The sequence below is a fragment of the Doryrhamphus excisus genome, linkage group LG9 (genome assembly GCF_037039965.1).
Source record: "Doryrhamphus excisus strain RoL-2023G ecotype Guam linkage group LG9, RoL_Dexc_Guam_v1.1, whole genome shotgun sequence".
Lineage (NCBI taxonomy): Eukaryota > Metazoa > Chordata > Actinopteri > Syngnathiformes > Syngnathidae > Doryrhamphus > Doryrhamphus excisus.
This window is the reverse complement of record NC_136365.1, coordinates 3,030,123-3,047,134: the sequence shown is the minus strand read 5'-3', so window position 1 is coordinate 3,047,134 and position 17,012 is coordinate 3,030,123. Positions and strand designations below refer to the sequence as shown.

The window sequence follows — 17,012 nt, the reverse complement described above, 5'->3', positions numbered from 1 at the left end:
TTCTGGAAATACCTTGTGAATGCCAGAGTGACAAAAATTTAAAGCAGACTGAGCAGACTGTAAGGCCTTTTCCCCTTTGTGGATGTGAAGTTGGTTAAATGGTCACTTGCACAGGCTTGCAGACGTCTGCTGTCGCCTCTGTCTGCAATGGTCCAAATGGACAGATGACCAATGACTGTTAGCATTTTTGTATGTGGAAATGTTATATTTGGACACCAAATGTGCAATTTAACATTTATTTATTTTACAAAACATTCATGAGTAGACAGCCTTGCATCAGTTACGGCTTTTATAGTAGTCAAGGTGAGCGAGGATCCATCCTGAAGGCCCCAGCGTAGCTAAAGTCAACATGGTCAGGACAAACGCAGTTTCCTGAGAAATAAAAAATACATTCATATATTATGTTATTCATACATAAGTCAAGTCATTCTCACTTGGGTGTGAAATACATAACATCAATCATGGTGAAATGAACTTACCAATGGGCCAATTTGACATTGAGGTGGTTTGCTGTGGATTAAAGTAACCCGCTGTTGGATCATCATCTTTGACCTCGGAGCAAAGATCTGTGGAATCTTCAAAAGTCCAAACATATCTGAATAAAAAATGTCAAGTTCTCTGGAGATGAACCAGAATGTGAAGAAAGTCTTTATGTCAATTTAAAGACAACAGCAATACTATACACACCTGCTTTGCTTTAATTCCGGTGCATTTATGTGCTGTAGGAACAACCTTGATGCGTTCAAGTACACGTTTTTTTTTAAACAAGAATGTAAACCCCAAAAAGAACTGAACATTTTCGATCCCGTTACGCGGGTATCGATACGATGCTGATACTACAGTTGGTATCGACGCTATCGATTTTTGTATCGATCCACATACAACATGGTCGATGGTTAGGCATCACGAATGATGATTTCACAATACATGTAATCATCATATCAGTTCCAATGAATGTGCCCCCATAGTGTCCTGCCCTGAGGGACACCATCAAGGGCATCTTCTTTTCTTTAACCTCGGAGGAGTGACTTGTTTGCTTCGCTTCCTGGTTCGAGGGGAGGAGTCGCTGTTAAGTCGACTCGACATTTTGGGCTGCACACTAACAACCTTCCCTGGACTGGACCACCATCATATCACAGATCATGCTTGTCTGGCGTCACATCTGGTTTCAAGACGGATTCGGGTCCAGGTGAGCCTACAGTAGATCCTTCCATGCATCCTACCATGAAAGTCTGTAAGTAAACATCAAGTCAGTGGCGTCAGTTGTTTTATTGTTAGAGAAGAGCAACTACATGCTTTTTTGTGGTAGAATGTACAAGTTATTTCTGGTCAGTTTATGCAATTTGTTATGATGAAATGACCTTCTGTTACAACTGAACAGCCACAGAATGACGCCCATGAAACAGTAATGCCCACTTCACAAAGAACCGCAGTGCAGTAGGAATCTACACTAATATACTTTGTATATATATATATATATATACTATATATACATGACAGTTGATTAGTAACTATTTTTCCTGGGCCAAAAAAAAGGTACTAGTATGTAAAAGTGTTAAAGTTACCACACTAGTGACATGCCATTACACTTCGGTTATGCAAATACTTCCAGGAGGACATTGGTGGACTGGGACATAAATAAAATTAATCAAAGAAAAAAAGCTAAAATGTGAAAAATAGAACAAAATACATGATAAATGCTAATAAGAAAATGTTGAAATTTCACTATATCACTCACATTCATACCTACGATTTGGAGTCACCAATTAACCTAACATGCATGAGATTGGAACCCAGGTCTTCCTGATCCCCTACATCTCCTACATGCTAACCATGCGGCCCGCCTCTTTACAATCTTTAAAAAAAAAAAATGTAATCCTTGGTTTTTTCAGCACAGTCGTCATTAGAAAAAGTTGTCATTTCTTAAAAGTTACCACTTCCACACAAAATAGGAGGAGAACTCATTCATTCATTTATTCATTTTCTACAGCTTATCCTCACGAGTGTCGCGGGTATGCTGGAGCCTATCCCAGCTGTCTTCGGGCGAGAGGCGGGGTACACCCTGGACTGATCGCTAGCCAATCACAGTGCACATATAGACAAACAACCATTCACACTCACATTCATGCATAACCACTCATCCACCATGCGGCCCCTTAATAATTTCAATTACAATTTTAAGTACATTACCAGTTCATGCAAATCAGCTAATGAATTTTTAATAGATAATATGGTGTTCAAGGTCAGGCTCTGTTGATTGACTTGCTCCCATGACATTCCACGCAGTTAACTGAAGGCCGTCATGGCCCCTGCAAGGACTTTGCTCCGGAGGGCCCGCTGTCAGGACGGTGCATCCCCAAGTCAGGACCAGGAGAGGGAGGAGTACTGGGGAGAGCTTTTTGACCAGCTGGATCTCAACAAAGATGGATTCATTGACATAGATGAACTACGGAAAGGGCTGGCAGGTCGAGGACTGTCCAAAGCTTCATTAGAGAAGGTTAGACTGTTGTTTACCCACAGACGTCTGCATTTGAAGCTGGACATTGTTTGGACACTAATCCCCAAATAAATCCTGTACAGACATGACTTAAGACATTTAAATGTGAAAATGAGCAGCTGTCCACAACATATCCAACCCAAGTAAACAATACGCTTCATGCCGTTTGTTTTTTGTTTTGCATAAAGCATTTGGGTCACACAGTTGTCCCAGTGTGTTCATTAGTGTGCATATGTAAAGGGCAAATGATGTCTATTTTGGTTTGCAAGGAGCAGGACTTGGTAAGATGACACGGGAGACAAACCAAAGGCTGCTAGGGTAGCACTCTCTTTCAAAACAAAAACTAGAAGTTACACAGATTATGCATTGAATCAACCTATTCATGTGTTAACATGTGGTAATACTTTTTAATACCATACTTTTTCTACTAGCCTGCCTACAGTAGGTGGATAAATATGTGTAGTTTATCAAATTGCTGATTAAAAATAAATCATGTTTAAATGTCCATAAGCGAGAGACAGATGTTATCTCACCTATAAGTCTGTGTTTTTAGATTGTGGAAGCAGGGGACACCAACCAGGATGGGGTACTTGACTTTGAGGAGTTCATCCGGTACCTTCGTACTCACGAAAAGCAGCTGAAACTCATGTTTCGCAGCCTTGACAAGAACAATGACGGTCTGTGTCCACGCCCTGTGCACGTCATTACCGGCCCGTTTCGTTTAACATGGTAAGATAACATGTGTCTCTGATGGGCTGCCATCCAGGTCAGATAGATGCTGCGGAGATCCAGCAGTCGCTCCATGCTGTTGGCGTAGACATCAGCCTCAGGGCCGCCACCAGGATTTTAAAAAGGTGTGTGATTAATGTGTCCGAGTCTGGCTGTGTCATCATAAATATGGAACCCTCCTTGATTAATAACAATCACCATCTGCATTGCTTTCATATGTCATATAATGTGAGTAATACCTTATAAATACATGACAATACAGGTAAAATAAACTAAGATAAGGTAAAAATAAGGTAATGTCTTTTCATCAAGTGTTGAGATTTCGCATTTTGTCAGTCCTTCAATGCATCACGGTTGCTGTATATACTGTATATAACTGTATAACTGCTAGTACGGTTTCTTGAAATAGTCAACTATTCGACAATTCGATTCATAGGAGTCTGATTGGACTCTGCCATCGAATTATACAGGATAAAAATGTCATGTGATCAAGCTACTATTCTGACCACGGCTTCTGTTTAATGTTTTTGTTGTAAATAGCTCATTTTGATACAAAAATGTGTAGTAACAGGACAAGAACCACACCTACCACCCATTAAGTTAGACTCTATTGAAGTTTTGTCGGTACAGTATAAATAAATAAATGTATATTATCGATTTCTCAATAGTATTTCAACTCATGGGTGCATGACATACATTTCTGTCCCCTGCATGACAGAAAATAACTGAGAACCACTTGTATAAGGCAAGGGTAAACAAAAAATGTGTTGTAATTTGGTTGTCAATTTCATATTAATGTGTGTCACCCAGTATAGACAAGGATGGGAACATGACCATTGACTGGAATGAGTGGCGTGACTACTTCCTGTTTAACCCACTCACAAACATGGAGGACGTGGCACGCTATTGGAAACGTTCAATGGCAAGGCTACACGCACACAAAAAACATATGCTACAGTTTCTTGTTGTCGCTGTAACATGTAAACGATATTATGATATTACATATGCTATTGAAAAGGATCCATAACCCTTTTTTAACAACATTTTCTTTTCAATCCCTGCACTGGGTAGATGCTGGATTTAGGCGAGCAGCTGACAGTTCCAGATGAATTTTCCGAAGAGGAGAAGAAGTCTGGTTATGTGTGGCGACAACTAATGGCGGGAGCCTTGGCTGGATCAGTATCACGGAGCGGGACCGCCCCCTTAGACCGCCTCAAGGTCTTCCGTCAGGTCAGTTTAGAAGTATTAGTGTGACTCTTCTACCAGAACTAAATCATCATTAATGTGTATATTCATTGCTTCATGGTGATAATATTTTCTTCATGACAGGTTTATGGTTCGTCTGTGTTTCGAGGGAACGTGCTGAGTGGTTTCCAGTACATGTTAAAAGAGGGAGGAGTATCGTCATTTTGGAGGGGCAATGGAATCAACGTTCTTAAAATTGCCCCCGAGACTGCAATCAAGTTCACAGCTTACGAGCAGGTGAAGTGACACTTTTCCCTGATTTACATAATCCCTGCATGTGTGGACATAAGTACTATACATTTACACATACTGTTTACACAACAATTATTTAGTAAAAACAGAAATTATTTGGTCAGTTTGTGTTTTTTTTTTCACATAAAGATAATGTTGTCAAATGCCGGCCTCATTATGTTCATTAACACATTCATTCCCCCTCCCCCTATTTATTGTATGTTCTTATTTATTGTATGTTGTATATTTTATATTGGTGTTTTTTATCTTCTGTACAGCGACCTTGGGTGTCCTGAAAGGCGCTTTTAAATAAAATGTATTATTATTATTATTCCCAGCCATTTTTCAAAAGACAACCCCTTCAGTACCGGACATTTTGGACAATGTTGACTGGTCTTTCAAGGCATACAAAATATATTGTGTTCTATGGCTATATAATATATATTATGGATGTACAATAATTATCAGTATGGATATCAGCATAAAAAAATCGGTTGATTTCAGTGTCTGATTTTTTCCCCCGCTGATATCAGTATCCGAAATTGAGAGTTGAACAATCTCAGCATATCGGTTGTCTGCAAAAAAAAAAAAAAAAAGTCAATATCGGACATCACTAATATGTATGGCACTTTTTTCATCAGACAACAAAAAGTTTCTGCCTTTTTCCGTTCTATAGTAATTAGTAGAACATACGTAGGTACTCAACATACAATTTGATTCCTGAATATGCTTTTTGCGTTTTCCTGGTTTTCCTAGTTTCAGTTTCAAGTTCAGTCTGTACAGTACAGATACGTGAGTAGATATTATCATTTTCTCAAGTATTTCAAATTGGGGAGAGGGGGGGCATGACAGAAAATAAATGAGAAGCACTGCCCTTGACGAGCCCACTCTGTGCATGTAATCAACGCATTAGAGGATAGCTTTGGGGGTGGAATTAGGCTTTGCTACAAATCAGGTCTCTAAAGAACTGTTCCAACAACGGTGCACCTCTCTCAATTGTAACATATATTTTGGTCTTCTAGATCAAGCTCGTAGTGTGTGGCAGAAAAGATACCAAGAATCTAAGGATTCATGAGAGATTTCTTGCCGGCTCTTTGGCTGGGGCAATAGCTCAGACAGCCATCTACCCATTAGAGGTAATATCAAGTAAAATACACAATGCACTCTTGCCTGGAGAAAATAGTCATCCTAATTATTTTTACTGCTTTTGTGCCTCTGTCTTTTTCTTGACAGGTTCTGAAGACTCGCCTCACATTAAGAAAAACAGGCCAATTCTCGGGTATGACTGACTGTGCCAAACAGATCCTGCAAAGGGAAGGTGTTGCAGCCTTCTACAAGGGTTATGTGCCCAACATGTTGAGTATTGTCCCTTACGCCGGCATCGACTTGGCCGTCTACGAGGTCAGATCAACCTCACGGTTGCATGTGTCCCATATATATGTATATATATATATATATATATATATATATATATATATATTCAGTACATGTATGGTTGAATTCCTTTTAACCTGCTCCATTCCTCAGACTCTAAAGTTTGCGTGGCTGAATAGGAACAGAGGAGTGGCTGACCCGGGGGTCATGGTACTGGTCGGCTGTGGTGCAGTCTCCAGTACATGCGGGCAGCTGGCAAGTTACCCTCTTGCACTGATCCGCACCCGAATGCAAGCTCAAGGTTAGGAGTCTTGCCTTGTTGACTGTTTAGCTTTTCGCCGCTAAGCGCGTCTGCGGGTCTCAATTGTTTGTTTTTGTGAAATTCCACCACAAGCCCACTACTAGTAAAACATATAACCTCATATAAAGTCACGCAGTTTACCAACCTGACATACAGTATTACTGGATTTGAAATACTGCATTGAAATGACACAAAACCTGGAATAACATGATATGGTTTGACATTCATGCTGTACGTTATGCATAGACAGACAGTGTAACCTGAAACTCTACGGGTTGCAGCAGGCATGTGACACTGAGGTGATGATTGTAAATTCTGTATGAGAGGCCATAATATGGGTTGCAAATATTTTTAATCATTAATCATCCCCACACTTTCATTATTGAGTATTCAGGACCCTGCAAATTTGCATTTTTTAATACAAAAAATATATTTATTTATCTATTTGCTCAATAGGTCAGTAATCATACAGGGAAAATGTACAGCACACTTAGATGTTGAAATTTTGTACTTTATTCGGCTGTTCTTAGCTGTGTGCGGACAAGCATACAAAAGCTTATTTGTCATCGATCATCTAATATTAGTGTTGACAATCTGTACATTTTTATAACTTTGAAGCGGGAATCTACAGTACATAATAATAATAATAATGTAGAGTGATGTGTGACAACAATGTTTATGTTGGAAATGAGCATGCTTATGGCGGCACGGCGGTCTAGTGGTTAGCGCGCAGACCTCACAGCTAGGAGACCAGGGTTCAATCCGGTGGGTTTTCTCCGGGTACTCCGGTTTGCTCCCACATTCCAAAAAACATGCTAGGTTAATTGCCGACTCCAAATTGTCCATAGGTACGAATGTGAGTGTGAATGGTTGTTTGTCTATATGTGCCCTGTGATTGGCTGGCGACCAGTCCAGGGTGTACCCCGCCTCACGCCTGAAGACAGCTGGGATAGGCTCCAGCACCCCTCGCGACCCTCGTAAGGAAAAAGCGGTAGAAAATGAATGAATGAAATGAATGAGCATGCTTATGGAGCTTTTTCTCTCTTCCACAGACTCACTGAAAGGGTCCACGAAGCTCTCCATGTCCTCCTTGATTCGCAATATCGTGACCCAAGAGGGTTTGGCGGGCCTTTATCGTGGAATTTCCCCCAATTTGCTGAAAGTCATCCCTGCCATCAGCGTGTCCTATGTTGCATACGAATACACGAGGATAGCCCTGGGAGTGGACGTGGAGGGTAGGCGGGGAGGTAGAGGGAAGATGTAGACGGTTTGTTGTGGTTGGTACATACAGATCTGTTGAACCTGCATGAGGAAATGGACCTTTACAGTGGATGAATTCATGGCCACTGTGATTGCAAGTGAAAGAGACAAGACATCCCTGCCTTTGGATGACCTCACCTGACCTGGCAAGTTGCTGTGAGAGATTTAATGTGTGAGTTGAACTGCATGGCATGCCAGCGGTTGTTGCGTAATAAACTAATGAACTTCCCGTCAAGACTTGCATGAACCGAAAGGCAGCAGGTAGAGGACGTATAATAAGGAATGCTGTGTTTTGAAATAGAGGATTATACAGCTTTTTCTCCACCTCACAGGTGAACTGTAGAGAAGATGGATGCCTGGCATGAGGACCAATCCAGCATTCTGAAGTCACGGCAAACTTTTACACTTTTAATGTGGACTGATATGTCTTAAGCAAATGGTGAAAACACTGAAGAACAGAACTCAAAAACGGTGTTCATTGAAATGATAAATGGAGAACATATTTTTATGGAAGTATTACAATAAAACCTCTAAAGGTCACACAAAAGGAATTTACTGAATGCTGATTTACCTGAAGAAGTGTTGGGTATCTACAATACAATGTCCAGATTATAAATGAGATAAATATTTTTTATTTATATGTATTTATATTTTTTTTAAATATATTTTTAGTGCAATCTATAGTGCCAGTATTTATTTTTGAATGACTGCATTTTATTTGTCATGATGCATGATGGTTGTTGTTGGGTGGGTTTGTTGATTTCAGTGGGAAACATCAACTCGATAAGTAAGTGCAAACCTACCTGTATTTTTTTTTTAATTATTGACTTTTATAACACTGTATATGAATTGTCATTATGCTTGCATTATGTTGGCCCTGTAGTTGATTCAATGGGAAACATAAACAAATAAGTGGAATTAATCGAGCTAGTTCTCGTCAGTTAACCGAGTATAGACGAGGACATGGATAATAAACTAGTCGGTTAAAATATTAATTTCTTAAGACTTATAAACACAATGTACAAGAACAACACAACACACCAGAACGACAAGTTCACACACGAATAATAAACGATTATAAGTATGGGGGGAATAGATACGTACGTCATAAATGTAGTGCAGCGGCCATATTGGAGCGGTATGCATGCGGTAAGGTTGAGAACGTGATTGCACCCCACACCAGGAGGTGGCGCAGTTTGTGGCGGTAACATTGTACTTCAATCTAGAGGGAAAAGGCTGAGGAAAGGCCGGACGGGGGAGGGCCGAGGGTGCATTGATTGGTTATTTTAAGCAGGGAACTTTGCCGGCGTGGTAAGTGATCTCCCTCACATTGGTCTTCTAGTGTCGCTCTACACCAGCTTTGGCCTTCCCGCTTCTGCGCAGCCCGACCCGGCCAAAGCTACCCGGCCTGCCCCCTGTGTGTTTGTGTCATTCTCCTTCTTGGAAGCAGCATGTCCGACTACGGATCTTTGCCGACCAATGGCGTCGGCGCCGGAGCTAAAAAGGATGCGTTTGCAGACGCGATGGAACGAGCCAGACAGGTAAAGCCAATTGTTCGCACGCTTGGCGAGCAGGTTAGCTTGTGGTAACAGCAGCTAGCTGGATTATCCTTGTCGTTAGCTTCCGTTGACTAGCTAGCTTGTAGCTTCGTGCTACCGGTGTCCCGCGGTAAGTTAAGGCTTTGTGAGGTGTGCTGCGTTTTACACTTTTTAGGTTGTACAATTTGTAACGCTACGGTCCGAAGTATACCTTTTACAATACTTACAACTTAAGCGATTTGAAGTTTCGCAATCCCGTTATCTGTCGACAAGTTTCACCCCGACCGCGTATGTTTTTATCCAATGTGGTCGTAAACATATGCCGTTATAACGACACAAATTCAGTGAAGCTAAATAATACGTAGGTGTACTAGTTGAGAATACGCTGTTATAAATTACGATTAAATACAAGTACCGACTGCATGATTTTACTAAACTGATTTGTTTAGCACCACAAGTAAACCCGAGAGTCTTGTTTTCATTCTGAGGAGACAATGCCGTTTTTAATTGTATTGAACTACATTGCAACAGACCCCAAAACCAAGAGTAGTTCTAATAATTTATGATATCTTGAAATTGATATATAATACCGGAGTTGTACATTGACTGTCAAAGATGCTTGCTTTCGTTAGTTTATATTATATTAAATATTAGGGGTGTAGCGCCGCCATTGTGGTTTGGTACGTACCTCGGTTAATGTAATAGTTTAGTTCATTTACCAAAATCCATCCACCCTTCTGTTTTCTATACCGCTTATCATTATGGTTGCGGGGTATGCTGGAGCCTATGTAAGCCAAAATGCAAATATATGTTAGTTTGAATAGAACACTAAACTGCTGGCAGGTAATTTTCAACAAAATAGTAAAAACATAGATATAGCATAAAGAGAATGTTAAGGAAATCTCGTGCATTTTGTGCATTAAAGCTGCTAAACAATCCAAAGTAGGTCAGTGTGCTGTCTTGTGATATGAACTTTGTGTTTTAGTTAGCAAAGCAAATGAGGGTAATATCTATTAAACAAATTTTAGTTCTAGAATCAATAAAAGGCTAATTGGAAGGGGGGGGGCTGCAGGCAAAAAATGCCCACCGGGCCACACTTTGGACAACCCTGGTATCTCGTTACATCTCCACTTCCATGCAAAATTACAATATCGGCAGTAATGGCAATCTTCGATAATGGCAGTATCGAAGATAGATGGATAATTCCAGTATTTCATAGACTGAAGCCTGATGTAGCATTTAAAACAAATCCCTGTGTTTTGTTTACATTCTTCCGAAGTCCCATATATGATGATGCCGTCATATTGTGTCCATTCAGCCTGATGCCAACAATGTTTTTTTTGCGTATACATACATTTGTCCAAAACTTGCTCTCTGAAATCGGTCACCAAACTTATATTCCACGTCTTTCTAGATCGCAGCTAAAATCAGCGGTGAGACTGCTCACCTGGCGAGCAACAATGGAGGAGCGGAGGGGTACCCCTTTGCCGCACAGAAACGATCCCTGGAAGGAGCAGGTTGGAATTCAAGCTCACACTGTCCTTTTCATTTTGTCGGAAACTGACATTACAAGGATTAACTTTTCCTTTTATTTAGACGAACCAGACGCCAAGAAGCTAGCGTCACAGATTGAAAGAGATTCTTCATTGTGTACGTTGAATATGCACATTGATTCCTCACAAATGCTGGATCCTCTCACTTTCCAGCCACTCAAACGTTTTTCTCCTTCTCTTGCAGCCATCGGAGCTCAACTGGCCGCCCTGTCTCAACAAAGGTATAAATAAACGTTTCATATTAATGTTGTTTAGTCTTTTGGCACCCAGTGATGAGTGTGTAATTATTGTCAACAGTATGAGGCCTGCTACAATGACAGAAGAGTGCAGGGTGCCTGACGCCATGGTTGGTCTCAGTAAGTACTTTTTTTTTTTTGTGTCGCCCTACAAGCGTCAAACCCAAAAATCTAATGCTCTGCTTACCTTTCAAGTCATCGGCAGGGGAGGTGAACAGATAAACAAAATACAGCAAGACTCTGGCTGCAAGGTCCAGATTGCACATGGTGAGATGAAGGACAGCATAAAGGTCACATATACACAAGTTTTTTTGGTTTTAATGTGGGTTTTCCATAAATGTTTCCACAGACAGCGCCGGTCTTGCGGAACGAAGCGTTTCTTTGACGGGTTCACCTGAAGCCATACAGTATGTTCAGACTCCTACTTAAAACTAAATCAAAACCCAAAGTCTTCATTTATATTGTTTAAATGTCATTAGTCTGCAGTTTTGAAGAAACAGTTGTCATTGCGAAGTTATTAATTTTCACCAGACATTTTATTAAGTCAAAGTTAACATTTTCCTGTTGACTACCCTTCCAATTGCTGCTTTGTCTAACTCTCCATTTCTTACCAAGTTGTTGTCATGCGAATGAAAACTTTGTCTGCTTCTAGGAGAGCCAAGGCACTCATCGATGACATTGTCTCAAGGGGCCCCGATTCAAGCAATGGGCAGACAGGTTCCATGCAGGAGATGATCATCCCTGCAGGCAAGGCCGGCCTCATTATCGGCAAAGGAGGAGAGACCATCAAACAGCTACAGGTTAGATTAATTAAATCTGTTGGATATTATTTACATATCATCCAATACTGGTGCTTTTGCAACGGTGCCAGTGCTTAAACTGTGCCATAATTGGTCTTTTAAAAGGAAAACATACCAGTGTTGTCCAAAAACAATGCCCTTTTATTTTTTAGTAATCTAAATACTTCAATTAGATAAATAAAATGAGTAATAAATTAATCAGTATGAAATGAAATCCGGTAGTGTAAACGTCATGACATTAGTCAGCTGACATTGACAACAAAGTGGTGAACAGACGTCTCAAACAACACACACTGATGCAGCTTTCATCTTGTAATAATGAAAATGAATAATAATCTTGCAGAACATTTCAGTTTTCAAATTGAAGCATTAGGAGCATTTAATTTAGAGGTTCCCCTCTTCCAGTTATTCACCTGTGTGTCTCTTTTCAATTGTGTTCAACATTAAAGGAACGAGCCGGAGTTAAAATGATCCTCATTCAAGATGGATCCCAGCCGCCCAACGTAGATAAACCACTGCGCATCATTGGAGACCCTTTCAAAGTGCAGGTTCTTGAAGCCGTCTCGGATCCGAAAGGAATCTTCTCATTTTCTTTCCTTCCACTCTTTTGGTTGACTGTGGTGATGTTTTTTTTTATTTTTTCAGCAAGCGAAGGAGATGGTCAATGAGATTCTACGGGAGCGAGATCACGCTGGTTTTGGAGACAGGAACGAATATGGCTCAAGAATCGGGGGAGGTGGCATTGATGTGAGTGTGATCTGTGGTTTTTGTTATACTAGATGCTGGAAAACATAATTTATGATTGGTAACTACTTGCAAAAAGTCTACTAGTAACGTACTACAATACAGGAAGACCTTAGTCTGTAAGAGTTTTCTTCCTACGATGGCGTAAGTCAGTGTGAGTCGGAACTAAATTCAGATTGAGTCCAGGCTATGGGCACGGGTTTGACTGACTCACTTGAATAATAACCTTCAAATGACCTGGTGGAAAAGAGTCTTAGTCATGTATTGTACATGTTGGATTTTTACAGATAGCTGTTCCCCGCCATGCAGTCGGTGTCGTCATTGGACGGAGCGGAGAGATGATTAAAAAGATCCAGAGTGATGCTGGAGTTAAAATACAGTTTAAACCAGGTGAGTGTTTTTCGTTTTAGTTTTTACATGAAAGTTTTTAGCTCTAAAATCGGCGTCGGTGTTCCATTCCACGGTCCTATGCAGTTTCTCTGTTGGCTTTTCAAACATACGCGCATACTTACATTTTCTTAAACCCACCCTTTTCAGATGATGGAACTGGCCCGGAAAAAATTGCTCATATTTCGGGTCCTCCTGACCAGTGTCAGCATGCAGCCTCCATCATCACAGACCTGCTACAGAGTATCCGTGCACGAGATGAGGGGGGCCAGGGGGTAAGATGGGGGCAGAAATGACCGATTTTTGCAACAGTTCTTTGCTGGTCAGCATTTTGACTCGAGACTCTTGTTTCACAGGGCCCCCCTGGTTCAGGGATGCCACCCGGAGGACGAGGACGGGGTAGAGGCCAGGGGAACTGGGGTCCCTCGGGGGGAGAGATGACCTTCTCTGTTCCGGCTCACAAATGTGGACTTGTGATTGGCAGAGGAGGGGAAAATGTCAAATCCATCAACCAACAGACTGGCGCATTTGTTGAGATGTTACGTCAACCACCACCGGATGGTGACCCAAACTTCAAACTGTTCACCATCCGTGGATCCCCACAGCAGATAGACTATGCAAAGCAGCTAATAGAAGAGAAGATTGAGGTACAGTCGTGGAATTGCAACAAAAAAATGTGATGCCGTGCTGGGCTCACTTTGAACAGTGGATTTTTTCAATTATTTATTTCAGGCGCCGTTGTGTCCTGTGGGTGGCAGTCCTGGTCCAGGTGGTCCTGGTGGTTCGATGGATCCCTACAACCCCAACCCATATAATGCTGGAACTCCTGGTGGTGCACCACAGTATGTAAAACACTTGAATGTGGAATTTTCTCAAGTTATCCCGATTTGAAATACATTGTCTTTTACAGTGGTGGTGCACCCAGTGGCCCACAGTACCATCCTCAGGGTTGGGGGAACAACTACCAGCAATGGCAGGCCCCAGGGCCACATGACCCTAGTAAGTACCCTTTTTTCAAACACTTATTTTTTTTTTTAGTGTTCAATATAAACTGTCAGATGTACAGTAGTGATTCATCCTCATCTCTTGCCACCAGATAAGGCACCAGCAGACCCCAATGCAGCATGGGCGGCCTATTATGCACAGTACTACGGTCAGCAGCCAGGGGGCGCCATGCCAGCCCAGAGCCCAGGTGATCCGGGAGCACCAGGGGAACAGAACCAAGCGGCGCAGACTGCCGGTGGCCAGCCAGACTACACAAAGGCTTGGGAGGAGTACTATAAGAAGATGGGCATGGGTAAGCGGGCTTGTTTTCAGTTCTCTAGACTTAGTTGCTCTCAACAAAACATCAAATGGATTCTTTCAGGTTTTTTTTTTTTTTAATAAAAATTATTCATAGCGGTAGAGAATGAATTATTGCAAATACCCATAATGTCTTTTTCACAGTGAGATATGTATGACCATACACTTCTAAAGATGATGCACAAGAAAGCCTGCAAACAGTTAGCTGAAGACAATCAGACTAAGGACACTGATGAATGGAACCATGTCCTTTTTGGTCTGTCAAGACCAATATAAACTTACTTGGTTCAGACGGTGTCAAGCGTGTCTTGTCAGCACTCAAGCATGGTGTTTGGAGTGCCGTGGTATGGGACTACATGAGTGCTGCCAACACTGGGGAGCTCAATTACAATTATATTTTTTTTTTTTTGTTGGAATACAGTAAATAATTGCACAATTTGATGGGAGTACTGTGTAGTCCAAGTGAGACTGTATTTGTATAATGCGATGGTGATAGTGATTTGCCAAATGAGACACAAGATCTAACTGCGTTTTTGTTATTTTTGTTTTTTTCAGTTCAGCCTGCAGGAGGGGCAGCGGCTGCTCCGGGGACAGCGGCTGCCCCAGCAGCAGCTGGAGGAGCAGCAGCAGCAGCAGCAGGAGGAGGCCAGCCGGATTATAGTGCGGCCTGGGCAGAGTACTACAGACAGCAGGCTGCTTACTATGGACAGGGAGGGCAGGCACCTGGGCAAGCAGCTGCCCCACAACAAGGACAACCGCAGGTACATTTTTTTTTTTTTTATCTAAAGAATTGCCCTAGAGGTCATAGAACTTTACCAATCGTATGGCTTATGTGATTTCTCGTTTCAGGCCCAGTAAAGAGGTTGTGGGTATGCGGATGGTTTTGTCTGCTCTTGGGACTTCTGCTGATAGGTATTTCCATTTTGGCTTCAACAATTCAAGACAATGATTTCAGTCTCCTTTTTTTTTTTTTTATTTTAAAAATCAAAATTTGTCAGTTGACTGATCTATTCTCCCCTACCCTGCCCTCCCCCTGCAACGAAACAAGGGGTAAAAGTTTTCTCATGCATTGCAACAAGGCACTAAATAATTGTTTATAGAATCAGTTTGCTCCTTCAGCTCTCACATACATATAGGTTCGTTTTACTTTTTCAAAACGTTGTAATATTCTAAGTATCTTTACTGCAGAGGCGCTACAATACTACATTTTGGGTTTCACAATTCAGGTTAATAGTTTCACTTTGCAATATGTTTTATGTTGAAATTCTGTTTTGATGGCAACATTTTTCTTACTTTTGGTACCTTTTTAAACCTCATTTAAAATATGTATCAGTGTTGAAATTGCAGTTGTGATTGACCATAAAATTCTTATTTTTAATTTTATTCACTGTAAAAAAAAAAACTAAACAAAAAACAAGTGTTTTCCAGAAGAGGATTGTGCGTGTGTCTGTACGCAACGTATGCTACTGAACAGGAGAACGTGTGCAAGTTTGCTGTAATATGGCATCTCATATGTTGGTTGTGTATGCATGTATGTGTGGGTGTGTCTGCCCTCTGCTTATTTCTACAACGTAATCGATGGACAATTTTTTTTTTTTCTTCCCCCCCAATAGGCTCTGTCATTGTATTTTCTTATTTTTTACAGCTTGTTTTTAAATACTTAAAATAAAACATTCAGATCCAACAACGTTTGGAAGTTAATCAGTTGCTTCACTGCATTAGAATTAATACAGGTGCCTCTCAATAACGTTTTTGTTCATTCATTTCAGGAGTTTGATTCAAATTGGGCCGAGTGGTTAGCATGAGACTTGAGTTTGATTCCACTCTCGGGCATCTCTGAGTTTGCATGTTCTTTCCGTGCATGCGTGGGTACTCCGGTTTCCTCCCACATTCCAAAAACATGCTAGGTTAATTAGCGACTCCAAATTGTCCATAGGTATGAATGTGAGTGTGAATGGTTGTTTGTCTATATGTGCCCAGTGATTGGCTGGCGACCAGTCCAGGGTGTACCCCGCCTCTTGCCCGAAGACAGCTGGGATAGGCTCCAGCACGCCCACGACCCTCGTAAGAATAAGCAGTAGAAAATGAATGAATGATTCAAATTGAGGCGTACCTGTAGGTATTAGTAAGAACACCATGTTTTTTTTTTGTTTTTTTTTTTTCAAATAAAGTGCTTCTTACTAATGTTACTAACTAACATTAAATGGTGTGACACGTACTGTGGCTACATGTGTCCAGGGTGTACCCCGCCTCTCACCCAGAGCCAGTTGGGATAGGCTCCAGCATACCCCTGTCACCCTAATAATAAGGATTAAACGGCATAGAGAATGAATGTTGAATAAAATGTTTTAACATGTTTGGCTTTCTTGAACGGTTGAATTGGATTTAAATGATTTCTTCTGTGGAAAATGTACTTGGTTCAGAATCAGGTTCCACTGTAGGTCATATTTTTTGCTGGGAGGCCCACTCTGGCACACTTGGAAGATCCCTGTATTAAACCAACAACGGTCAACAAATTTTAAAATTTTTGAATTTGACAGTTTCTCAAGTTTTTGTGTACATTATATACATCTGTGTACGTATTACACATAAACAACACTGCCACTGTTGACATCACAGACAGGAGGAAGGACACCTTTATTGTGGCTGTGTTTGGCGAGAACAAATTCATATATGGGTCATTCTGAAAGGGGTACCAAGAGCGTGACATGACAAGCAAAGGTTATTTACTAACAAATTTGCGTATTAAAATGAAATAACACATTTTGGTATATTTTATACCAGCAGGCCACTGAAATCTCAACTGCAACACTTA

At 41.1% G+C, this 17,012-nt stretch overlaps 2 protein-coding genes across 7 annotated transcripts; both read left to right on the top strand.

Moving 5' to 3' along the window:
• The first annotated feature begins 883 nt into the window (after nucleotides 1-883).
• slc25a23a (solute carrier family 25 member 23a) lies at nucleotides 884-8,479 on the top strand. 5 transcript variants are annotated; one of them, XR_013628089.1, is made up of 12 exons: nucleotides 884-1,234; nucleotides 2,287-2,497; nucleotides 3,051-3,174; nucleotides 3,264-3,351; nucleotides 4,037-4,148; nucleotides 4,298-4,456; nucleotides 4,556-4,708; nucleotides 5,725-5,838; nucleotides 5,936-6,103; nucleotides 6,230-6,377; nucleotides 7,430-7,783; nucleotides 7,970-8,479. XR_013628089.1 is itself a non-coding variant. In XM_058065246.2 (12 exons), the coding sequence occupies exons 2-12, from the start codon at nucleotides 2,303-2,305 to the stop codon at nucleotides 7,978-7,980; spliced, it is 1,455 nt and encodes a 484-aa protein (XP_057921229.2). In that variant the 5' UTR covers nucleotides 884-1,234; nucleotides 2,287-2,302; the 3' UTR covers nucleotides 7,981-8,474. The 5 variants fall into 5 exon arrangements, 3 of the variants coding, with proteins under 3 accessions (XP_057921229.2, XP_057921228.2, XP_057921227.2); XR_009127200.2 differs by having other exon boundaries at nucleotides 7,430-7,898; nucleotides 7,970-8,477; XM_058065246.2 differs by having other exon boundaries at nucleotides 7,430-7,612; nucleotides 7,970-8,474.
• Nucleotides 8,480-8,818: 339 nt separating this feature from the next.
• Nucleotides 8,819-16,568, top strand: khsrp (KH-type splicing regulatory protein). 2 transcript variants are annotated; one of them, XM_058065239.2, is made up of 19 exons: nucleotides 8,819-8,948; nucleotides 9,021-9,178; nucleotides 10,590-10,692; nucleotides 10,772-10,825; nucleotides 10,913-10,949; nucleotides 11,026-11,084; nucleotides 11,160-11,231; nucleotides 11,314-11,371; nucleotides 11,617-11,764; nucleotides 12,214-12,312; nucleotides 12,410-12,511; nucleotides 12,796-12,898; nucleotides 13,046-13,170; nucleotides 13,252-13,542; nucleotides 13,628-13,737; nucleotides 13,806-13,894; nucleotides 13,992-14,192; nucleotides 14,753-14,958; nucleotides 15,047-16,568. In XM_058065239.2, the coding sequence occupies exons 2-19, from the start codon at nucleotides 9,089-9,091 to the stop codon at nucleotides 15,053-15,055; spliced, it is 1,956 nt and encodes a 651-aa protein (XP_057921222.2). In that variant the 5' UTR covers nucleotides 8,819-8,948; nucleotides 9,021-9,088; the 3' UTR covers nucleotides 15,056-16,568. The 2 variants fall into 2 exon arrangements, with proteins under 2 accessions (XP_057921222.2, XP_057921221.2); XM_058065238.2 differs by having other exon boundaries at nucleotides 8,856-9,178.
• Nucleotides 16,569-17,012: the final 444 nt, after the last annotated feature.